Below are 26,228 nucleotides of genomic sequence, written 5' to 3'. Positions count from 1 at the left end.
TGTTCACTAGGTTTGCCGACACAGGCGGTCAGTGACTCAACTGTTTGAGGAGGCTAAAGTGGGCGAGACTAGGGTCAGGGTGTAGGTGTGGCTGAGGTGGTGTATTGGGTGGAGTAGAATGGAATGGAGTAAGTTAAAATCCTTGGAGTGGGGGGCAACACCTATGTCAACAGTAAAAGGACAGTGGGACGCTTTTGAACACAACATGGAATGAGTCCTTCACTATGTGGCTCTGGTGCAGCTCTATCAGCTGTCTTCGCAGTGCCTCTGGTTACTGATGGTAACGTGCACTCTGAATATACTCCAGAAATTATACACAAAATATAAAAATAATGCATCAAATGAATAAAACATATTAAACAGAACAATATTTTGCAGTATTATGGACATATATGCAAGTAACACTTGGCTCCCAGACAGATCTAGCTCCCTAGTCCAACATCTTCCTGTTCACCATGTGAGCAGTGATGTTCAGCAACACTGTAACAGAAATCTTGTGGTTAACGGCAAGCATAAAATGATTTGCCTATCAGTTGTTTTGGCAAGTTTTCAAATGGCAACTAGCATTCAGATCTGCAGGCCTTTAGTTTATTGTTCAGTTAACAAACGTGTTTGGAATATGTTTTTATCAGAATTAGTCTGAGAACCAGGGAAGCCATGGTTCAAATCCCACTGCCACTCCTTGAAATCACTTAACCTTCCGTGACCTTGGGTACAAACAGACTGTAAGCCCCCCAGAAACAGGAAAATATCTACTGTGCCTGAATGTAACTCGCATTGAACTACAACTGAGGTGCAGATGCCCAGAAGCAAATGTGGGTGCTACAGGCCATTAGTGCCGGACTAGCACCTGCATTTGCTACCACCCAATGTTCAGAGGTGGTAAGCGCATGAAATAATGAGCTCACTGGCTATGAACACAAATTGCATGCAAAAAAGGGTCTCCCACTTTCTTCCCTAATGTTCAGCGGGCGACGCGCCAAACAAGGATGCTCATCCTATGGCAAACCATACGCCAGCTCAGAGCTGGCATTAGGGTTTGCCAGGGCGTTGGGAAGGAATGGGAAGACCCCAAGACATGAGGGCCTGGAGGTCCAGTAGACCTCCAGACCCCCCCCCCCCACCTCCCCCAAGCACAAGGGCCTGGAGGTCTGGTAGACCCCCCAGACCACTCAACCCCCCCCAAACCCCCCCCCCCCATAAGCCCCTCCTTCCTTCCCACTGCAAATACATAGAACACTGGTGGTCCATTGGGACCCTTACCAGGCCTGATGTGACTCCCCTTCCCCCAAAGCTAGCCCTGGTGGTCTAGAGTTGTCCCCCCCCCCCCCCCCATAAACCCTATCATACCTTCAAACAGGAGGAGGGACTAGCACACCCTCCCTCCTCCTGCGGGTGCTGCCTCAAAATGGCAGTGTCCTGCCCAGTGCATCCTTATTTTCCTTTTTGTCTTTTATTTACGTTTATTAATTCTTTAAAGTGGACTAGCACAGCCATCACATTACTTCTTCTTTTTTTTTTTAACCTTTGCTGTCTGGCCATTTAATTTTTTTATTGTGTTGGCCCCAGCCTCTGCTTACTATTTTCCTGTCTTCTTTTTTTCTCATCTGTGCTCTACTACTACTACTATTTAGCATTTCTATAGCGCTACAAGGCGTACGCAGCGCTGCACAAACATCCTCTACAACCAACTCCAGCACTGATCTGTTCCTTTCAGCTTTCTTCAATTTTTTTCTGCCTATCCATTCAAATTTCATTCATGTTATCCAGACTTTAATCTCACTCTTTTTACTGCGTCTACCTATAGCTTTCCATTTCTTTCCTCCACTCTGGTCCTCCTATTCGCCTTCCTCTTACTCCCCAGTCTTTCACCAACTCTTTCCTCTCTCCCTCTTTCATTCAGCATCTTCTCTCTATACTCCTGCAATCCAGCATATTCTCTGTCTCTCCCCCCCATCATCCAGCATCATTCTCTCGTCTCTTCCCCCCTCCACTAGCTAGCATCCTCTTTCTTGTCCCCCTCTCCCCCATACAGTATCTCCTCTCTATTTCTCTCTCCCCTGCACCCACCATTCAGCATTGCCCCTGTCTCTCTCTCTGCCCTTGGCATGCAGTATTGCCCATCTCTCTTTCCACCCCATCCCGCCTGCACTATTCAACATTGCCCTGTCTCTTTTGTCTCTCTCCACACAACAAGCATTGCCCCATCTCTCTCTCCCCCATGAAGTATTTCCTCTGTCTCCCCCCACCGCTATCATCCAGCATTGCCTGTTAATTTGTCTCTCTTTCCCTGGCATGCAGCACTGCCCTGTCTTCCTCCCTTCCCCCTCCCCGCATTCAGCAATGCTACTTCCTATCTCTCTTTCCCCCATCCAGCATTGCCCCTCTCCTCCTCCTATGCAGTATTTCCCCTCTCTGCTGTCTTTCTCCAGCCCATCCAGCACTGCCTATCTCCCTCCGGCATGCAGCACTGCCCCTGTCTCTCTTCTCCCCCTGCCAAACACTTAAAATTGCCCATGTCTATCTCTATTCCCACCCCCATCCAGGATTGCCCCTTTCAATGCAGTACTGCCCCTCTCTGCTGTCTCTTGCTCTCCAGCACATCTAGCATTCCCCCTCCCCCTATCCAGTATTGCACCATCTCTCCCTCCCCCCATCTACCATTGAACTCTTTCTCCCCTCCTTTTTAGTCTTGCTTGTCTCTCTCCCTCCCCTTTCATGCACCACCGCCATGCACACAATATCCCTCCCGTTGCACCTTACTAGGTCTGCGTTAATAAATAAGCAAGGCAGAGGTGCGGGACTGCAGCTCTCTGCCTGCCGCTACTGCTTCCTGTGCTGCCCCGGATGTTTACCTTAGAGGAGGTGAGACTGGCATAAGAAGCAGTAGCGGCAGGCAGAGAACTGCAGTCTCATGCCTCTGCCTTCCTTATCTATTATCGTGGACCCGGAGAGGTGCAACAGGAGGGATATTGTGCTGTATGGCGGTGGTGCATGAAAGGGGAGGGAGAGAGAAACAGAAACAGGGTAAGACATAGTGGGAGAGGCAGTGGGTCCGAAAAAGGATACAGTTGGGGCTGGGGAGGCTTAGCTTTCCCAAGCCTCTTACAAGGGGCGCCTATGCTTGCCGAGTTCACTGACAAATTCACTCACACTTACTGGAACAGGAGATGCATGAATGTGACAAGAGACCTTCTGGGATATTCCAATCCCAAAGAGGAGTAAAAATAGGTTTGATGGCAGCGGTATATAGATAAAAGATGTGCAAATATATGTGTGAATAACCCTTTGTGGGTCAGTTCATGGGCAGCTTGAAAGGTATTAATGGAGTATCCATATTAATATAATATAAAATGCAACACATGATTTACATTTTTATCATATACAGGTGGCATAGTGTAGCATGCAATACAGAGCACAAGTTATAAGTGCACATGAAACAGTAACAGTATTGTATGTAGCTTGCAGTACAAATTAGGGATGTGCATAGTCAAAAAAATTTCAGTTCATTTTTGGACTTTCCCAAATTGTTTCCCAATTTTTTTTTAATTCACTGCATGACTTTGTTTTAACAACAATAACAAAAAACAGCCTGCATGTTAGAACTTTCTTTTTTTTACCATATGCAAATCAATTGTATGCATGCAGGTTCATAAGTTAATGCATATAGGGGCTCTTTTACTAAGATGCATTAGGCGCTAATGTTCGCCTAACGCAGCAAAAAATGGGCTACCGCATGCGGTAGTTTCTGAATGTGCATGTGCACATTCAAGGCAGAGGGCGGGCGTTCCTGTGCTAACTAGTTAGCTCATCTACATTACCAACCTGCTAACTGGTTAGCACACGGATAACACAGGAGTCCTTGCCACCTACCCTACAAAATAGGTATTGATAAGTGCTCCCATGGTAATTTTTAAAAATGGTTGCATGCTAATGGCAACATTAGCACACGACCGTGTACATGACCGTTAATAGAATAAATAGAAAATTGAGTTTTTATGGCTGCAGTAAAAATGGCCTTGGCATACAGGAAAAACCTGCATAAGAGTATGCTAAGACCCATTTTTACCGCAGCTTAGTAAAAGGACCCTAAACAACTGATTTTGCATGCACTTTTGCTGAGGGCACCCAAGCCATATGTACATCCCTAGTAAAAATGTTGCAGCCTACATCTACAGTAGAACACTTAAAAATGGGAGACCATATTTACCAGACCCAGTGCATCTCAAATACTCAGGGGAAATAATAATTAAATGAAAATGATAATGTTCTTTATACTTCAACACAGTTGTTAAGAAAGAATGCACAGCCAGTAAGCAGCAGATAGGAGGCAGGCAATACAAGCATAGAAACTATTAATGTGAAAGGCTTTTTCTAGAGGGCTCTTACCAGTTCTCCTGCACTGCTTGCAGCATGATGGGGATGGCTGATGAGACCAGGGATGGACTGTTCACCTTTGGCCATGAAAACAGCAGGACTGGTATAGGATGGATGCTTCTAATGCACAACACACAACAACTATGAGTATGGTAACTGAAGGACATGAAACAGTACAAGCAAAATGACTCAAAGGACAAGAGTGTGAAATGTAAAGGTTATCTCAGATGCTTGAAAGAGCACACTCAGTTCAGATCCCAGGTACTTTCCATTTTCAGGGGGATAAAGGTATATGCAACTTCTCATCCATAATTTTTTCAATACAACTAATAAGACATAATTAGGGAGTTCTTGACATATTATATTACTAAAACATCATTGTGCAGGTGATGATCAGCATTAACTGCTTATATCATCATCAACTGTACAATATAATCAAGGGCTTGATGTGCATTTTAAATAGACTTTTGATTATCAGTATGTATAGTTATCTTTTTTTTTTTTTTTTACCTTTTATGTACAATATCGGGAAGGTTATCCTGTGGGACCTATAGGTATGTGTTACTTCAATACTACCTGTGTGTCTGATAAGCTTAGAATAAGAACATAAGAATAGCCATACTGGGTCAGACCAATAGTCCATCTAGTCCAGCTTGCCCTGCCTTGCCTCCAGTCCAGCTTGCCTCCAAGTCCTTCTTGCTTTGCCTCCAGTCCAGCTTGCCCTGCCTTGCCTCCAAGTCCAGCTTGCCCTGCCCTAAGTCTAGCTTGCCCCACCTTGCTTGGCCTCCAGACCAGCTTGCCCTGTTTTGCCTCCAGACCAGCTTGCCCTGCCATGCCTTCAGTCTAAATTGCCCCACCTTGCCTGGCCTCCAGCCTTGCCACAGTTCCTGCCTTGGTTCCAGCTTTTGCCCCAGGTTCTGCTGTGGTAGCCCGGAGGTAGTTCCGGATTAGCAAGCGGTAAGCCTGCGTTGGGCTTAAGGCCACTTCGTAAAAGTCTCCCCTGATGAGCTATTTTAGAGACCAGCATTTTTATATGAAAAATCTTCCCTCCTATTTGTTTGAACATACAGGATTATTTGTGATAGTACTAGAAAACTCCCTTGATCTTTGACTACTGAGTGATGTACATCTGGATCTTGCTAAAACCAGGAATATGCTGAACTTTATATTTTGTATCAATTTTCTTGGAGACAATACGAACGGATGCTGGATTTTGCCAGGCTCTTTTCTGAAGGCCCAGAAGCAATCTGTGCATGAAGACCATCGATATCTCCTTAACCACTTCTAAATCTTTTAAGAAACTAATCACATCAAATTTTAGTTGAATTTCTTATTGGATAGTAATAGGTCTTTTGTTAACTTCAAACGCAATTTGAGATATGCAATATTCTCATATGGAGACATATAAATGTTGTAGACAATTCTTCTCTTCTTCATATCAAAACTACCAGAAAGAATTAAAATCTACTGCCTATTCTGATCAGGAAAAAAACTTTCAGAAATTACCTCCAACATTTAGAAGACATTTTCTGAGTAAGAGCAAATCACAGATAAACCAGATTCATCTTGATATAGAGGAAGGTCTCTTGATCTTGGTGCCTAAGGGATCTGAGGTGAAGTAAGAATAGATTTCTTTGAAGAATCCTTAGATTGTACTTTGTTTTTTACAGGACAAGAACCACTGAAAACACTAATCATGCTAGTTTGAGTAGTCCCTGCTATATGAGTTGGGAAAGGTGTGGAAGGTGGTGGCTCATCTGCTTCAGTCACTAGAATCTTTGCAGACAACAGTGTGGAGATGATTTCCTGTGTTTCTTTGCTGATGGCAGGCTGATCTCTGACTGAGGAGCTGAATGCAATTTGTCAAAGTTGGACATCAAAGCTCTTTCAGAAGAAAGGACCTTCCTATTAAAATGGCATCCTGATTCTTAAGTTTGTCTGTGTCATTATCCCCATACCAATTTTCATGGCATGACAAGGCATCTGGTTGGCAATGTATTTGTTCAAGACTTCAGTGCTCAGAACTGCTAATGAAACTTCAGCATTCAGAGTCTGTGCCACAACTATATCTGTGCAGATATTTCTGTGTGGAGGTTCTACACCAAAACGTTTTGCCCCTACACTTTGACACAGAGGGTCTAGGTTTATCCGTATCTCCACTGAAGGTTTGTTGTCCATGATGTGGTGTGGGTTCAGAATTGACAGGTCTGTCATAGCACAGTTCCCTTTCCTTTAACATTTGGTGCTGAGGAAAAGCGCTAAACTTTTTGGTACCACACCAAGGATCTTTCTGAAGTCTCAGATGAACTTCAATCCTAGAGTATGATCAAGTAAAGCAGCCACTGTGTGTTGGGACTACATTTTTCTCCCGTAACAGGGATGCCCCAGTATCAATAATTTAACTTGCTTTATCTTCTTCACAGCACACTTGAGTTGCCAGAAGGTTTGCTAGTTTAATTCTCTTGTTGGAATGGGCTCCAGGTAACATTCTGCTGCAGCTATAATCATTTTCCTCATTATGCACTGGGTGAGGAAGAGCATGCTGATCCCATGAACATCCTTTATGTCTATCTTCCTGTTACACACAGGGTACCTTTCAAATCTTGGTTTGTTTTTGGACATACTGAAGAGAAAGAAGCTCAACTAAGTTAAACTCAATAGAGTAAGAGGAAAAAGAACAGAAAAAAAGAAAGAAAAAAAATGAGAGGCTTCATTTATGGTATTTTTTTGGACAGGAACACAATAGCACAGCTGATACAAAAAAAAGAGTGAAAAAATTAGCACTGATGCTGCACAAATGAGAGAGCTACTTGAACATATCCGTTCAGCAGAATGGGTGTACTAAGTAGGAACAGGCATGCATGCTCAAAACCTTTTCCAATTTTTTCTGAGCTCTTAGAGAGCTACATCCTCCTTGCACTATTGGATGATGTCATCCACTTATGTGGCTGGTATATCCAGCTTGTTAACAGAGAAGCCATATGTCTCATAACTTGGTTCCATTTTAGCAGGATATTGCTAAAGGGATTGTATTCATTTGGGTATTGTTTTGTCAGTATGTCAAGCTCCATCTCTGGCCATCTTCAAATCTAGGGTAAAAGCCCATCTTTTTGAGGCTGCTTTTAACCTAACTCCTATTCACTTGTTCAGTACCCATGTCTGTTTTATCATTCCCACTTTAAGTAATTCCCTTATCCTTTATTTGTCCTGGTTATCTGTGTTGATTAGATTGTAAGCTCTATGGAGCAGGGACTGTCTCTTACAAGTTTAGTGTACAGTGCTTTGTACATTTAGTAGCGCTATAGAAATGATAAGTAGTAGTAGTAGTAACTTGAAGTTGTGCTATAATTTGTATTTCTTTATTTTCCTATAATAAACATTTCAGAGTTAAAACAACAACGTGATTAAATTATGTCTATGAGATGAGTGCATATAATTTGTACAGCGCTTCATACATCTAGTAGTGCTATAGAAATAATTAGTACTAGAATTAGATTAATAAAGTCAATAGCTAGGTATTTAACGAAGTTCGTGAAAGCTTATGTTCCACTACATTCACTATGTTCAGAGAGAGTACAGGCTGGTTTCTACCAGAAACTGTGCCGTGAAAGGAATGGCCCCACCATTATAGAATAAAGTATCAAAGAATATAAGGTTGGAAGGCAACCATCTGAAATTTTGGAAATGTATTAAAATCTGGTTATTTAAACAGTGGCTGGGACAAATAGATTTGATTATTCAGGAAGATGCAAAATTACATGAGGATTTTATTTGAACATGAAATTTAATCAGCATTATTAGGGTAGTAAGAATATTTTTCTATTACTTAGGGGCTCTTTTACTAAGCTGTGGTAAGCACTGTGTGCTTACCGAAGGTTAAAATGCACTACTATGGGATGTGCTCAGGCATCCTGTAACAGTTTTTGCATGTGCTACCCACATGCTAAAATATAAAATTTATTTTTTAGTGCTGGGGGGGGCATCTTTGGTGGGGGGCCAAGAGTGGGTATGGATATGCTAATCAGTTAGCACGTGGACATTGCCATGTGTTAACTGATTAGCACAGGATTAGTGCATGAGCCCTTGCTGCCTATAAAACAGGTGTCAGTAAGTGCTCATACACTAATGGAAACAGGCTAATGGGAAAATTAGTGCATGGCCATTACTGCAGAAATAGGAAAAATGGCTATTTACCAGAAGCACTAAAAGTGGCCTTAGTGCACGGGAAAGACTCGTGCTGAGGATAGCACAGGCTAGGGTTTTTTTTTAGCGCTGCTTAGTAAAAGGGACCCTTAGATACTAAGTTGTTACTATGTAATATAAATTATTTTATTGTGTTTGATGTAAACTGCATCAAACCCTTATGGGAGATGGAAGTGGGTTATAGGTGTCAGATTACATTAAATTAGCTAAGATAAAACTTTCAAGATTGGTTCTACTGCTTACAAGTTTCAAACTTGTGCCAATTCAGTACTGTATGTGTTACCATATGTTAAATAATCAAATACAGGAATAACTTACAAATGTGTGCACAGGGGGCAAAGACTGGTGTTTAAATATTGCAGATTATTCTTTAGGCTTTGTGAATTTTTCATTTTTTGTTGAATCAATGTTTAAAACCATCCCTCACCTATCCACACCCATCCTGTTAGAATATCAATGATATGCTTTGATGTCCCCATGCATACCTCCTACCCACCCCCATCCTCCCACCCTGTCAGACTGTCATAGTAATGCTTGAATGTTTTCACTTATATACACTGTCAGCTAGCACATTTGCTTATTTCCGATCTGAGGAAGAAGGGCAACCTTCGAAAGCTAATCAAGAAATGTATTAAGTTATGTCCAATAAAAAAGGTATCATCTTATTTTCTTTTCCATGTTTTATTTTGTTTGATTTCTATTGATGTTACAATGAGAAACATATGGACTGTTGGAGCTGGAAAGCAAACAGTCCATTTTTAATTGTATAAGGGGCCAAGGTAAAATTATGTATAATCATACCTGATAATTTTCTTTCCATTAATCATAGCTGATCAATCCATAGACTGGTGGGTTGTGTCCATCTACCAGCAGGTGGAGATAGAGAGCAAACTTTTGCCTCCCTATATGTGGTCATGTGCTGCCGGAAACTCCTCAGTATGTCGATATCAAAGCTCCATCCGCAGGACTCAGCACTTAGAGAATTACACCCACGAAGGGACACTCTGCCCAGCTCACCACCGCCGAAACGGGGGAGGGGAATTAACCCAGCTCATCCCCACACAAGTGGGGGAGGGGAATCCGTCCAGCTCATCCCCGCGGAGCGGGGGAGGGACACCACACCCGCCGATGCGGGGGGATCTGGCTTATCCTGCAACCGCAACCGCGGGAGGAGCTGACTGACCCTAACACCGCCGAAGCGGGAGGGGTACAAAGCTGCCCTACAGCCGCACGAAGCGGGAGGGAGTGCCGGCAGAATTTATGTCTCAATCCAGCCCCGTAAAACGGAGGGGAGAGGAATGCAGCAGCTCACTGTAACACAAACTCGTCTCAACTCTTGAAGAATCCAAGTGAAAGAAGAACTTGAACACGAAGTCCTCCTGACGTAACTGAAGGCTAAACTTGAACCTAAAATTCAACCAGAATATAAACAGTACAGATATCTGGGAGGGGCTATGGATTGATCAGCTATGATTAATGGAAAGAAAATTATCAGGTATGATTATACATAATTTTACCTTCCATATCATCAAGCTGATCAATCCATAGACTGGTGGGATGTACTGAAGCAGTACTCACCCAGGGCGGGACATAGAAATCCCTGACCTCAACACTGAAGCTCCAAACCGGGCCTCCGCCCGTGCAGCCACAGTCAAACGGTAATGCTTGGAGAATGTATGAGCCGAAGCCCAAGTTGCCGCCTTGCATATCTCTTCCAAGGAGACGGATCCGGCCTCTGCCATCGAGGCCGCCTGAGCTCTCGTGGAGTGAGCCTTCAGCTGGATAGGCGGCACCTTCCCCGCGGCCACATAAGCCGCTGCAATGGCTTCCTTGACCCATCTTGCCACTGTAGGCTTAGCAGCCTGCAGACCCTTACGAGGACCTGCAAACAGGACAAACAGATGATCCGATTTCCGGAAATCATTGGTCACTTCCAAGTATCTGATGATGACTCGTCTCACATCCAGATATTTAAGAGCAGAGTACTCCTCTGGGTAGTCCTCCCTACGAAAGGAAGGGAGACAGAGCTGCTGATTCACATGGAAGCGAGAACCAATCTTGGGCAGGAAGGAAGGCACTGTGCGAATAGTCACTTCTGCCTCAGTGAACTGCAGAAAAGGCTCTCGACATGAGAGCGCCTGGAGCTCGGAAACTCTTCTGGCTGAAGTGATAGCCACCAAAAAGACTGCTTTCAACGTCAGGTCTTTCAGAGATGCCCTCGACAAGGGTTCCAAAGGCGGCTTCTGCAATGCTCTTAGCACCAGGTTGAGATTCCACGCAGGCACCACTGAGTGCAGAGGAGGGCGCAGGTGATTAACTCCCTTGAGAAAGCGCACCACATCTGGCTGCGAAGCCAGGGAAACACCCTTCAGGCGGCCCCTGAAGCAAGCCAGAGCCGCTACCTGGACTTTAAGGGAACTGAGCGACAGGCCTTTCTCCAGACCTTCTTGCAGGAACGCCAACACTGAAGAAATTGGAGCAGTGAAGGGAGAAAGTGAGCCTGCTTCACACCATGCTGCAAAGATACGCCAAACCCTGGCGTAAGCAGTAGAAGTAGAGCACTTCCTCGCTCTCAGCATAGTGGCGATGACCTTGTCTGAGAAGCCCTTCTTCCTCAGACGCTGCCGCTCAATAGCCAGGCCGTAAGACCAAAGGGAGAGGGATCCTCCATCACCACGGGACCCTGATGTAACAGGCCCTGCTCCACTGACAGCCGCAGAGGATCGTCGACTGAGAGCCTGAACAAGTCCGCATACCAGGGACGTCTGGGCCAATCCGGACCCACCAGGATTACCCTGCCGGGATGCTTTGCCACCCGGTCTAGCACCCTGCCCAACATGGGCCAGGGCGGGAACACATAGAGGAGCTCTTGTGTCGGCCACTGTTGGAGAAGAGCATCTACTCCCAGGGATCGAGGGTCCCGTCCTCTGCTGAAAAAGCGCGGCACTTGGCCATTGGCCGATGACGCCATCAGATCTAGGCTCGGCTGGCCCCAGCGCTTCGTGATGTCCAAGAACGCCTGAGCAGATAGTTGCCACTCTCCAGGCTCCAAGGTATGGCGACTGAGAAAGTCCGCCTTGACATTCATGACTCCGGCAATGTGGGCCGCTGAAAGCTGCTCCAGGTTCGCTTCCGCCCACTGGCAAAGACTCATAGCCTCCTTGGCTAGAGGGGCGCTCTTGGTACCTCCCTGGCGGTTGATATAGGCCACAGCCGTGGCATTGTCCGACAGGACCCGTACAGGCTTCAACACCAGTACCGGGATGAACTCCAATAACACCAACCGAATGGCTCTGAGTTCCAGGAGGTTGATAGACCACTTGCCTCTGCAGGAGACTAGAGCCCCTGCGCTGTCCTTCCCAAGCAGTGGGCTCCCCAGCCCATCAAAGAGGCGTCTGTCGTGACGACAATCCACTCCGGGGTCACCAGAGGCAATCCTGCAGACAACTTGTCTGTCTGCGTCCACCAGCTCAGCGCCTTGCGCACTGCTGGGTCCACGGGAAGGCGCACAGCATAATCCTCCGACATCGGAGTCCAGCGCAGCAGCAGAGATAGCTGTAGTGGTCTCATATGAGCCCTGGCCCAGGGCACTACTTCCATCGTGGCCGTCATAGAGCCCAACAGCTGCACGTAGTCCCAAGCCCGAATAGGAGAGGCTACTAGGAACTAGTCCACCTGAGCCTGAAGCTTGACAATCCGATTGTCTGGCAGGAACACTCTGCCCACTTGGGTGTCGAATCGAACTTCCAGATACACCAGGGACTGAGTCGGGCGCAGCTGGCTCTTCTTCCAGTTGATGATCCATCCCAGGGAGCTCAAAAGAGCAATTACCCGGTCCATAGCTTTGCCGCACTCTGCATAAGAGGGGGCTCGGATCAACCAGTCGTCCAGATAAGGATGGACTTGTACTCCTTCCTTTAGCAGGAAGGCCGCTATGACCCCCATTACTTTGGAAAAGGTCCGCGGAGCAGTAGCCAACCCGAAAGGGAGGGCTCTGAACTGGAAGTGTCGTCTCAGGACTGTAAAACGCAGAAACGTTGGAGGAGGCCAGATGGGAATATGCAGGTACGCTTCCTTGATGTCCAAGGAAGCCAAGAACTCTCCTGCCTTCACTGCCGCTATAACAGAGCGGAGAGTCTCCATGCGAAAGTGCCTCACTTTCCAGGCCCGATTGACCCCTTTGAGGTCGAGGATAGGCCGGACAGAACCTCCTTTCTTTGGAACCACAAAGTAAATGGAGTAACGTCCCTTGCCAATCTGATTTTTTGGCACCGGAACGACCGCACCCCGGCGGATCAGGTTGTCCAAGGTCTGCTGCACTACCACAGCTTGACCGGAGACTTGCAGGGAGAGAGTACAAACCCGTCTCTTAAGGGTTGGCAGAACTCTAGCTTGTAGGCGTCTCTGATGACTTCCAGCACCCACGCGTCTGAAGTCATAGTGGTCCACTCGCCCAGAAACGAGGACAGCCGTCCTCCAATCTGCACTGGGGCGTGGACCAAGGCCCCGTCATTGGGTACGAGACCCTGGGGGAGGACCGGAGGGAGCACCTCCGGGACGGCGGTCTCTGCGAAAGGAATGCTGCTTGGGGGAGAAATTCCTCTTGAAGGAAGAGGGGGCAGAGGAACCCGACTTGCCCGGGCGGTACCGATGGGCTTCCTGCAACCGTCCTCTGGAGGTATCGGGACGAGTACTAACCCGAGCCCTGACCTCTGGTAATTTCTTGCCCTTAGACGTGCCGAGATCGGTCACGATTTTGTCCAGCTCGACCCCAAAGAGCAGCTTGCCTTTAAAAGGCAATCTAGCCAGGCGGGATTTAGAGGCGTGGTCAGCAGACCAATGTTTCAGCCAAAGCCACCGCCGCGCAGAGACTGTCTGAGCCATGCCTTTAGCTGAGGCTCTCAAGACATCATACAGCAAGTCTGCCAAATAGGCTAAGCCCGATTCCAGGGCCGGCCAATCAGCCCTCAAGGAATGATCCGAGGGGGAAGCCCGCTGCACCATAGTCCGGCACGCCCTGGCCACATAGGAGCCGCAAACTGAGGCCTGCAAACTTAAAGCAGCTGCCTCAAAGGACGACCTTAAGGCAGCCTCCAATCTTCTGTCTTGGGCGTCCTTTAGGGCCGTGCCACCTTCCACCGGCAACGCCGTTTTCTTAGTCACCGCAGTGATTAAAGAATCCACGGTAGGCCACAGATAGGCCTCACGTTCACTCACAGCCAAAGGATAGAGGCGGGACATAGCCCTAGCCACTTTAAGGCTCGTTTCCGGGACATCCCATTGAGCCGCAATTAAGGTGTGCATGGCATCATGCACGTGGAAGGTTCTAGGCGGGCGCTTCGTCCCCAGCATAATGGCAGAGCCAACAGGGGCTGAGGGAGAGACGTCCTCCGGAGAGGAAATCTTCAAAGTGTCCATGGCCTGTAACAACAGGTTGGGCAAATCCTCTGGGCTAAAAAGCCGCGCTGCAGAGGGGTCATCCGCTCCAGCCGAGCGGGGATCTATCTCCTCCAAGGAATCCGCAAAGGATCGTTGGGAGACCTCAGACACGCTGCCCTCATCTACATCGGAGGAGACAAAAGTCCTCCAAGGCCTGGAAATCAACCCGAGGGCGTTTACCTCTGGGAACCTCAACCTCTTTATCAGAAGAGGGAGCAGGGGCAGCGTTTTGCATGAGGAAAGCCTGATGCAGCAGCAAAACAAACTCGGGGGAGAAACCCCCCAGACTGTGCACTTCCGCAGCCTGGGCAACAGCCCTAGACGCACTCTCAACCGGCGCTCGCAATAGCGGGGGAGAGACATGCTGCGCATCCAAAATGGCGTCCGGCGCGAAACTCCGTGAAGGAGCCGCGCGGGAAGAACGGCGCTTAACTTTAGCCGCTTTTGTGCCGTCGCCCAAATTAAGGGCGTTCATGGCATTAATGTCTCCAACCTCAAGGGCGGCCCCGAAGAAGCCGTCCGAGCCGCGTGGCCGGCCAAGATGGCGGAGGCGAGGAGCGGGGGATGGGCGTTTATGGCGGGAAAAAAACCGCCACGCCGGAGGAACGACCGGGACATTCATCGGTCACTAAACTATCACCCATCAAGGGCGAATCAGGTTGTAAAACCCCCGCATCCCCTCTAGAAGCGCTCCAGCGATCCGGGGAGCGACCCTTTGCGCCCTCACCCTCCGACGCCATTGCCACGAGGAGAAGAATCGGGGAACCCCCTGCCCGCTATAAAAAGGTAAAATTACCTGCTTGCCGCTCCGAGCTGTAACGAACTGGTGTCCCAGTGAGTAGCTGCAATGAACGTTTAAAGAAACGTCGAATTAAACGCCTTTAAAGACGTTTAAAAATATTTTTTTTTTTTTTTTTTTAAACGGAGCCAGTGGGAGGGGGGAGAAAAGGAGGGACCTGGCACCACCAGGTTTGCACTTGCTCAAAAGAGCCCTCAACCCCAGGCCTCAACAAAACCTAAGGATTAGGCTTGGAGGCCTAGCCAGAGCTGCTGCTGTGTGTGACCACCACCTGCTGAGATAGAGAACATACTGAGGAGTTTCCGGCAGCACATGACCACATATAGGGAGGCAAAAGTTTGCTCTCTATCTCCACCTGCTGGTAGATGGACACAACCCACCAGTCTATGGATTGATCAGCTTGATGATATGGAATATCCCTTTATCATTTTGATTGCCCTTTTCTAGTTTCACTACAGGTTTTGAGATGGGGTGACCAGCACTTCACACAATACTTAGGGTCACAACCTGAATCGATATAAAGACAAAGGGCCCGATATTCAGTGCTATTTAACTGGCCAGAAATGGCTCCTGGCCGGTTAAAAAGCACTTAGCTGGCTAAAAATTAATATTTAGTACGAGATAGCCGGTTATCTCTGCTGAATATTAGCACTTAGCGGCTAGCCGCTAACCAGCTGTGTCACATGACTTAGCCGGCTAAGTGTGAATATTCAGTGCTAAACTGGCTACGTTGAGTGGTTAAGATAGGCCGCTTAAATAACAGGCCTATCTTTAATCACTATTAACAACTAGCTAGCACTGAATATTCGCTTAGCCGGTTAAGTTGCCACAGCCAAAACTGAAACTGGATATTAAATGCTGGTCGCCAGATATGTCCCGGATATGTCAGTTCTGCCAGCAGCTAACCATACTGTCTGCTGCCGGCTGAATATTGGGGGGATAGTCTCCATTCCTTTAAGAGTAATTACTAACATTCTGTTTGATTTTTTTTAACCATTGCAGCACATGGGGGGAGGGGGGTCTGCCATTGCTTCTAGGAAGCTGGGAGTGGGAATCAGAAGGGGAGGGGTGTTTGTCATGACCCAAAAGGTTAACAAAGCACCACCGTTATTTAGACCGGAGCCTGGATGCCTATGACACATAACGCTAAGACAGCCTTTTTTCTGTCCTAACTTTATGCAGTTGCTCAGCTGATTTGCAGATTGTAAATCTTTGCTAACTGGCTAGCTTTCCGCACTGCCCTATCTCCACCCTAACTCTGCCTTTGCACAGTCCACAAACTAGCAGGTTTTGGCATGGGCAGCACTGTCTGTACCTATGGTTATTGGCTCATACATTCCTATATAGCTAACATGAGTAAAAAACAATTTTATGGTTGTGGTGTGGGCATTCCATGGGTGCAAAGACGGCAGGACTAGCATTTACATGTGTATTTCCAATGATGATCTTAAGATGACCAACAGGTAGAAAAGGTAACAGTGAAAGCTAGAAGGATGCTTAGGTGCACAGGGAGAGGAATGGCCAGTAGGAAAACGGAGGTGATGATGCCCCCATATAAGACTCTGGTGAAACCTCATTTAGAATATTGTGTACAATACTGGAGACTGCACCTTCAAAAAGATATAAAACATGAAGGAGTCAGTCCAGAGGGTGGTTACTAAGATGGTGAGTGATCTTTGTCATAAAGCTTATGGAAACAGGCTTAAAGATCTCAATATGTAGGGAGAAAGGAGATATGACAGAGACATTTAAATACCTGTGTGGCATAAATGCACAAGAGGCGAGTCAATTGAAAGGAAGCTCTGGTAAGAAAGGGGGGGGGGGGGCATGGGATGAAGGCAAAAAGAAATAGACTCTGAAGTAACCTGAGGAAATACTTCTTTATGGAAAGGATGGTGAATTCATGGAACGGCCTCCTGATGGTGGAGACAAAAACAGTATCTGAATTCAAGAGAGCTTAGGACAAGTACATAAGATCTCTAAGGGAGCAATAGGGAGAGTAGATGGCATGGATGGGCAGGCTGGATATGGTCTTTATCTGCCTACATTTTTTTATGTTTCTAATTTCATATAGGAGATACATGTGTATGACCTGACAGATAAACGTTAGGACTTGCATCTGCTCTGCATCACAGATAAGTGGAGGGGGTAGCCAGTAAGATACTGTAAGAGCTGCCCTCTTACACCACTTTACTGTTTAAACCCCTACACACATTTCCCACCTCATTCTGCGATCACGCCCCCTGCGATCACACATACCCTCCCATTCTCCATAACCCCAACCAAGCACATCCCTCCCAGCATCCAAACTGCAGCTGTCCAGCACATCGTGGCTTCTCAGCCACCTTGCTGCCAAGATGCCACTCTTCACTTTCCCCCGGATCCCTTACCCAATCTTGGGACCTACCCAGAGGTGGTCCATTGTGGTCCAGTGTTCATTGGCGAGAGTGGTCCCCTTCTGTTCCTGCTGGATCTAGCTACGCCTCCAAAATGGCCAAGAGGATTCCTTGCTGTAGTCTCACAGAACTACCGCTAGGACCCCAAGACCTCTGCTAAGGTTCCATGTGGCCGATAGACACTGGGTAGGTCTCAGGGTGTATAATGTGTCTGGGGGGCTCCAGGAGAGGGTGGTATCTTGGAAGAATGGTGGCTCACAGGCCCAGAGGAGGGGAGGGGCTTGAAGTGCTTCTGGGAGTGAGACTATGAGTATCAGGGTGGGTAGGATCGTGGGCTGGAGGACTGGGTTTGAATGCTTGAGTGTTATGAGGATCAGAGGAGTGTGCTGGAGAGCTGGGATTAGGATGCTGAGAGGGATTATGGGAATCAAGAGGTGTCCTTGGATAGGGTTATGAAGAGCATGGCGTGTGGGTGTGATGGGAGGGGGGTTATTACGTGGCAGGGAGGGGTGAAGAAGATGGGTGCAAGGTGTAGCCGGTAAGGTAGTGTAAAGAGGGCAACCCTTATAGCACCTTACTGGCTACCTCCAGTGTGATTCCCAGGCATACATGTAGGTTTGCAAATTTGCAAATTCACAAATGTATGTGTCATCACTGGGTTGCTATTTTTCAACCCACATGTTGAAGTGGTGGTGCACACATCTAAAGTTCAGGTGCTTTCCACATATATTTTTCCTACATGCAGACCTGCTCTTCTAAAATATGTTACTTTTTCTGCTTGTTTTCACTTCTACATGGATAATCACCCTTTGATGAACTATCTAAAATGGTGCTGTCCTTCAACTGGCTCACCTTTCTCCACATTTTTATTTAGGCTTTCAAAAAATGCAAGCAGATTGGAAGACCAAACTTCCCTTGGTTAAATCCATGTTGACGATGTCCCATTAAACCATGTCTATCTAAGTATTCAAATATTTTGCTGTTTATAATAGTTTCCACTATTTTGCCTGGCACTGACATCAGACTCACTGGTCTGTAGTTTCCTGGATTAACCCTGGGAACTCTTTTTAAAATTTGGCGTTATGTTGGCTACCCTCCAATCTTCATGTATTGCTTATGTCCATATTTTGTGCTGCTGATGAATGTGCAAAAAAATTTTCAAAATTTTGATTACATGTGATCATAGTATGCTTTTGCTTTTTCATTATATCCCCTTTTTGAAGATTTATTTGTTTTGAATGTACTTCAATGGAAATTTACAACAGTGTGGAGTTTTTTCGACCTAAGATTGTGAAAAGCCTTGCCAGAAATTTGGCGTGTTGTCTAGTCAGTGGCATTGTTTTCTCAGGTCTTTTTTCTCCATATTTTGTTTTTGGGTTTTAAGGATCAGATTGATGTCAGTAAGGAGGTTCTACTAGAAATATAATCCACTTATAATACAAGTCAACTTCAGTGTTGTTTGGTAATTGAAATCACTCATTATTGAAGTTGTTTCTCTAAACCTAGCTTCTGTTTACTCTTAATTCAGTTCTATGTTAAATGTTTTTCTTTGCATAATCATTGAAATATTAATATCTGTACAATTTAGGGATTATCCAAGCAATCAAAACCGATATGATCTTTACTGCCATTATCCACTTTGTTAAAATATTTACAGTAAATAAAAAGTGTTAGATCTATAATCATATATCTGAGTGACAGTGTATTTTGGTGGAAAGTACCTGAGACTGAATAACTAAGTGTCATTCTATCTAAGTCAGACTAACCTTGGCTGCAATAGCTGCAGCAGTGATATGTGAAGAAGAGCTATCTTCAGTTGAGGCAACTCCACTGTCCTTCTTCTCTTCCTCCTCTTCCTCACATTGGACTCCTTTGTCTTCTGTCTGTTTGTGAGGGCTGGTGGTTGGAGGAGGGGAGAGAGGTGGTGGTGGTGAAGGCAGGTCTTCCAGTTCATCATGGACTTCCTTTACTTTTACAATGGCATCCCGCAAAAGGTCAATAGCGTGAGGTAGGGCTGGAAGTATGAACTGAAAGCATTCCTATGAACAAAAAAAAATGTGTTTTACTATACTGTACATCAAGAGAGGTATTATAAGAAAATGTGTACTAGCTCTGTCAATCTTACTTATCTTAGTTCTACTGTTATAACTGTATTTGCTTAATGTTTATTTAAAAGTTTTATTTTTAAATGTTCTTTTATCCCCACATTGATCACAAATTTTACCTTGTTTTATGTTCATTTTTATGGTGTACCCCAGATATAATGTTTGTTTTGAAGGTGATATAGAAACAATCCTCTTTCTTCTATTCTCATATCGTTCTAGACGCAAAACAAACTCTACTGAATCATGTCTCTAATTCTTAGATCAACACTTCTCTAAAAACAAATCAACAGTATACCAAGCTATCAACTCAACAGTCCCCAAATGCATTTTAAGATGAATTATAATATGGGTGACAAGAAGCATGTTAGGGTGCAAGATTCTTTAACATGCCCCTCATATGGCCAGCTAGGTGGTGCCTGCACAAGGGATTGAGTTTAAATCTGGCTATAAAGAACACAAGAGTGCTGTTACACAGTATGTGGATGGAGTGCCTGTCTCTGTTGAAAAGGTCAGTTCTTCACATTTTTTAGTACAGGTGAGACAATTTCCTCTGTACAGCAGGTTGAATAAATGAAAAGCATCCCTTCATATGTGACATATGAGAAGTTCTGAGAGAAGAGGACATTTCTCTGGTAAGTGAACGCTACTTTGCTTTGTGCTTTGGGAACTTAAAGATTGGGGTTTAAAGGAGGAACTGTAGGTTAGTGTTAGACAAAATAAAAATATAAAAAGCAAATTTTAACAACTAATCTCCATAGTCTTTTCCACTTAATTTTAAAAGCTTTGTACCACAGCATTAACAGATAGAACCTAACAGGCACTGCAGGATCTAGTTTAGTCTTCCCACCCACCCCTAGGACAACTCTTCATTTATAGCCAGTTATTGTAATTAGGGTAACAAGCAAGGAGTGCTCTTACAGAGTTTTAGATACATTTCATTAGCATCTAAGATGGAAACACTAAATAAATCATACAATATACTATATAAACTAAAATACACTTTTATATTAGGCTAATATCCTTAATACTGTAGCAAGTTTTAAATTATTGAAAAACTCAAAAACACTAAGATGGAATCAGCAGTCCAGCAGCGAGAGGGGTGCTATCCAGTCTTTTGCATTGAGTGTCACATGTATGATTATCTCCCAGTTGGTGAGATGTCATATGTGTGTGCCCGATGCAAAAAGCTCCTAGCTCTTAGAGAACATGTCCGTTCTCTTGAGGCTAGAGTAGCAGACTTGGTGGAGCTGAGAAAGACAGAGAGGTACATAGAGGAGACCTACAGGGATGTTGTAGAGAAGTCCCATTTCCAGTCTGGTAGCCCTTGTGCTACCTTGGAGGAGGGAGGTCTCCTAGAAGGAGAGCATCACCCTGGTGAAGTAGGAAGTACTCCTGTAGCCAGGACCTGCCCACTAGGGGATGTACTATCCTCTCGCACCGAGGATATGTCTCAAAGTGCTGCCCGGGAGGGAAAGGTTAGGACAGCCGTTGTAGTTGGTGATTCGATCATTAGGCATATAGATAGCTGGGTGGTTGGTGGACGTGAGGATCGCCTGGTGACTTGCCTGCCTGGTGCGAAGGTGGCGGACCTCACGCGTCACCTAGATAGGATTTTAGATAGTGCTGGGGAGGAGTTGGCTGTCTTGGTACATGTGGGTACCAATGACATAGGAAAATGTGGGAGAGAGGTTCTGGAAGCCAAATTTAGGCTCTTAGGTAGAAAGCTCAAATCCAGATCCTCTAGGGTAGCATTTTCTGAAATGCTACCTGTTCCACACGTAGGGCCAAAGAGACAATGCGTGGATGAGACGATGGTGCAGGGAGGACGGTTTTAGACCTGTTAGGAACTGGGCAACATTCTGGGGAAGGGGGAGCCTATTCCGAAAGGATGGGCTCCACCTTAACCAGGGTGGGACCAGGCTGCTGCTGTCGGCATTTAAAAAGGAGATAGAGCAGCTTTTAAACTAGAAATGGGGGGGAAGGTCGACAGTCGCTCAAAAGCGCATGGTTCGGGATAAGGTATCTTGCAAGGATACCTCACAAACAGGGAAGATAGGGTTTCTGGATAGTGAGGTTGCACAACAGACCGTGGTAAGCCAGGTGCCCTTAAATACAACTAAAAATCAGACAAAAGATGGCAAATCAATAGTGTCAAGTACTAAGCATCATGCAAATAGGAACAACAAACATACTCTAAAATGTCTATATGCAAATGCTAGGATCTAAGAAATAAGATAGGAGAGTTGGAATATATTGCACTAAATGAAAAATTGGATATAATAGGTATTACTGAGACCTAGTGGAAGGAGGATAACCAGTGGGACACTGTCATACCGGGGTACAAAGTATATCACAGTGATAGGGTGGACCGGACTGGTGGAGGGGTAGCATTGTATATTAACGAGAGCCTTGACTCAGATAGATTACAAATTCAGCAGGACACAAATCACACCTTTGAATCACTGTGGGTTGAAATTCCATGTATAAAAGGGAAAAGGACGGTGATAGGAGTGTACTACCGTCCACCTCGCCAGGATGAGCAGGTAGACGCAGAAATGATAAAAGAAATCAGAGACGCAACAAAATGGGCAATGTGATAATAATGGGTGACTTCAATTATCCAAATATAGACTGGGTAAATGTAACATAGGGACACGCTAGAGAGGTACAATTCCTTGATGAAATCAAGGACAGCTTTATGGAGCAGCTGGTGCAGGAGTCGACGAGAGAAGGAAAAATTCTAGACTTGGTCCTTAGTGGAGCGCATGATCTGGTGAGGAACGTTATGGTACTGGGGCTGCTTGATAACAGTGATCATAATATGATCAGTTTTGATATCAACCTTGAAGTAACTATACACAGGAAGTCAAATACGTTAGCGTTTAACTTTAAAAAAAGGAGACTATGATAAAATGAGAAAAACGGTTAAAAAAAAACTTAGGGGGGCAACTGAGAGGGTAAAAACTGTACAACAGGCATGGACGCTGTTCAAAAATACCATCCTGGAGGCCCAGGCCAAACATATTCCACGAATTAGAAAAGAAAGACGGAAGTCCAAAAGACAGCCGGCATGGTTGAAAAGTGAGGTAAAGGAAGCTATTAGGGCTAAAAGGAACGCCTTCAGAAAATGGAAGAAGGAACCGTCTGAAAATAACAAGAAGCAACATAAGGAGTGTCAAAGCAAATGCAAGGCACAGATAAAGAAGGCCAAGAGGGATTACGAAAAAAAGATAGCATTAGGGCAAAAAAACATAGCAAAAAAGTTTTTCGGTATATTAAAAGCAGGAAGCCGGCAAAAGAATCGGTTGGGTCGCTGGATGACCGAGGGGTAAAAGGGGCGAACAAGGAAGATAAAGACGTAGTGGAGAGATTGAATTAATTCTTTACTTCAGTCTTCACTGAGAAAGATTTGGGTGGGATACCGGTGTTGGAAATGGTATTTCAAGCGGACGAGTCAGAGAAACTTACTGACTTCATGGTAAACCTGGAGGACGTAATTGGGCAGTTCAGCAAACTGAAGAGTAGCAAATCTCCTGGACCGGATGGTATTCATCCTAGAGTACTGATAGAACTGAAAAATGAGCTTGCGGAGCTACTGTTAGTGATATGCAATTTATCCTTAAAATCGAGCATGGTACCAGAAGATTGGAGGGTGGCCAATGTAACGCCAATTTTTAAAAAAGGTCCCAGGGGAGATCCGGGAAATTATAGACCGGTGAGCCTGACGTCGGTGCCGGGGAAAATGGTCGAGGCTATTATCAAAAACAAAATTACAGAGCACATCCAAGGACATGGATTACTGAGACCAAGTCAGCACGGATTTTGTGTGGGGAAAGCTTGCCTGACCAATTTACTTCAATTCTTTGAAGGAGTAAACAAACATGTGGACAAAGGGGAGCCGGTTGATATTGTGTATCTGGATTTTCAAAAGGCGTTTGACAAGGTACCTCATGAAAGGCTACAGAGGAAATTGGAGGGTCATGGGATAGGAGGAAATGTCCTATTGTGGATAAAAACTAGTTGAAGGATAGGAAACAGAGAGTGGGGTTAAATGGGCAGTATTCACAATGGAGAAGGGTAGTTAGTGGGGTTCCTCAGGGGTCTGTGCTAGGACCGCTGCTTTTTAATATATTTATACATGATTTAGAGATGGGAGTATCTAGCGAGGTAATTAAATTTGCTGATGACACAAAGTTATTCAAAGTCGTTAACTCGCGACAGGATTGTGAAAAATTAACAGAAGGACCTTAAGAGACTGGGAGACTGGGCGGCTAAATGGCAGATGACGTTTAATGTGAGCAAGTGCAAGGTGATGCATGTGGGAAAAAAGAACCCGAATTATAGCTATGTCATGCAAGGTTCCGCGTTAGGAGTTACGGACCAAGAAAGGGATCTGGGTGTCGTTGTCGATAATACACTGAAACCTTCTGCTCAGTGTGCTGCTGCGGCTAGGAACGCGAATAGAATGTTGGGTATTATTAGGAAAGGTATGGAAAACAGGTGTGAGGATACTATATAGCCGTTGTATCGCTCCATGGTGCGACCGCACCTTGAGTATTGTGTTCAATTTTTGTCGCATCTCAAGAAAGATATAGCAGAATTGGAAAAGGTGCAGCGAAGGGCAACTAATATGATAGCGGGGATGGGACGACTTCCTATGAAGAAAGACTAAGGAGGCTAGGGCTTTTCAGCTTGGAGAAGAGACGGCTGAGGGGAGACATGATACAGGTATATAAAATAATGAGTGGAGTGAAGCAGGTGGATGTGAAGCGTCTGTTCATGCTTTCCAAAAATACTAGGACTAGGGGGCATGCGATGAAACTACAGCGTAGTAAATTTAAAACAAATCGGAGAAAACTTTTCTTCACCCAACGCATAATTAAACTCTGGAATTCGTTGCCGGAGAACGTGGTGAAGGCGGTTAGCTTAGCAGAGTTTAAAAAGGGGTTAGACGGTTTCCTAAAGGACAAGTCCATAAACCACTACTAAATGGACTTGGGAAAAATCCACAATTTCAGGAATAACATGTATAGAATGTTTGTACATTTGGGAAGCTTGCCAGGTGCCCTTGGCCTGGATTGGCCGCTGTCGTGGACAGGATGCTGGGCTCAATGGACCCTTGGTCTTTTCCCAGTGTGGCATTACTTATGTACTTATGGCTTGTCATTAAAAGATGTGAGGAAGATATTGTCACCGTCTGCCTAAGAGACTGGATTTAAAGCTGTATAGAATGTTTTGTACTTTTTTGGGATCTTGCCAGGTATTTGTGACCTGGATTGGCCACTGTTGGAAACAGGATGCTGGGCTTGATGGACCTTTGGTCTTTCCCAGTATGGCAATACTTATGTACTTCTGTTAGCAGGAGATACAACCTTCTTGCTAGCAGCTCTTGCTCCCTCATACAATTCTATAACAGTGTGTCTATGTTTAGGTACCTAGCAGGTGCCTAACTGGAGCCTACTTTCCTTTATAGAATATGGGCCAAATTCCATAAACAGTGTCTTAAAAATTGGCGCAAAAAATCATGCACTTAGTGTGATTCTATAAACAATGCCTAAAGTTAGGTGTAGTTTATAGAATATTCTCATGTGCCATTCTTGCGACTAAAATTTAGACGCACCCATTTAGGCCACCTAAAACCAGGCTTAAATAACTGTGCCTAAGCTAGGCATAGATTGGATGTGTATGGTTGTTTTGAAACGTCCACAACCCGCCCATTACATGCCCATGGCCACGCCCCATTTGGCTGTGCACAGTAGAATTTATGTGCATCATGTTATAGAATACACCTAGAAAGTTGTGTGCATAAAGTCTAATAAAAACCAATTAGTGCTACGCTGATTGGCTTGTTAATCAATTAAGTTGTGTGTGCACTTTGGCCATGTGGCCAAGTTAGCGCGCACAACTTACAGCACCATTTATAGAATTTGGGGGTATAAGCATAACAGGTGAAATATGTGCCTTATGCCAGCCATAGAGCTGGTTTAAGTGTTCACAGTAACATAATAAATGACTGCAGATAAAGACCAGTTCATGGCTAAATAACAGAGATATGTGCATAACTTATAATATTCTGTAAATTATGCATGCATGAATCCCACCCATGCTCTGTCCAGACTTTGCCTATATGTGTGCCTGCTTGTAAAATATATGCTATGTAAGATATGTGTGTTTTTACAGAATAGCACTTAGGTGGAATTCTGGCATCTACATGTGTTGGTGCACACATATACATGCCATTATTCTAATCATTTATGCATGCATTTGGGGTATAAACTATAGTGCCCACTTTATAGAATTACCCCTTAAGAGGTCAATAAAAGCAATATCACTATGACAACATTAGAACCTATTATATATGCTTTTATAAAATAGCCTTCTAGAACCAGCCCCTAAGGTGTGCAAGTGTCCATACACACAGCTACATCTGCTCTGAAAAAAAGGTATAAAAGGGTACATGTACTCTACATGTGTACCCACATGTTTCATAAAATACATGTGTACACTACAACTCTGCATCTGTTCTACCCACATTTATTTATTTATTTAGATTTTGCTCACACCTTTTTCAGTAGTAGCTGAAGGTGAGTTACATTCAGATACAGTGGGTATTTCTCTGTCCCTGAACGGCTCACAATCTAATTATGTCCCAAGCAATGCCCATGCATAGATCACTCTTTCCATATGCCTACTTTTTATGCACATATGGGTTCATGCAATTTTATAAAAACTCTTTCTGCTTCAAAAATAGGCTTTACACACAGCTTTAAAAATTATATCCATCTATAAATGTTTTGAATATTTTCCACTTACAAGCTTTTAAACTACTGTAGTGCAGGTTCTTCTCAGTTGCTTTGCATACTATCTTGTGTTATACATTGTTAGGACATGAGGATACAATAAAACACT

The 26,228-nt window shown here is 45.0% G+C and overlaps 1 protein-coding gene across 6 annotated transcripts in view; it reads right to left on the bottom strand.

The window, feature by feature from the left end:
- The window catches only part of GPHN (gephyrin), a 907,672-nt gene that overhangs the window by 341,629 nt on the left and 539,815 nt on the right, over nucleotides 1–26,228 (bottom strand). For all 6 annotated transcript variants that reach the window (XM_030213888.1, XM_030213889.1, XM_030213891.1 and 3 more), the window contains 2 exons: nucleotides 18,981–19,253; nucleotides 4,390–4,497 (listed from right to left, as the gene is read on the bottom strand). In XM_030213888.1, the coding sequence (XP_030069748.1) occupies nucleotides 4,390–4,497; nucleotides 18,981–19,253 (381 nt within the window). The remainder of the gene's footprint in view (nucleotides 1–4,389; nucleotides 4,498–18,980; nucleotides 19,254–26,228) is intronic.

This window comes from Microcaecilia unicolor, chromosome 9, assembly GCF_901765095.1.
Source record: "Microcaecilia unicolor chromosome 9, aMicUni1.1, whole genome shotgun sequence".
Taxonomy (NCBI): domain Eukaryota; kingdom Metazoa; phylum Chordata; class Amphibia; order Gymnophiona; family Siphonopidae; genus Microcaecilia; species Microcaecilia unicolor.
The sequence above is the reverse complement of the archived record's forward strand: the minus strand, read 5'-3'. Positions and strand labels throughout refer to the sequence as shown.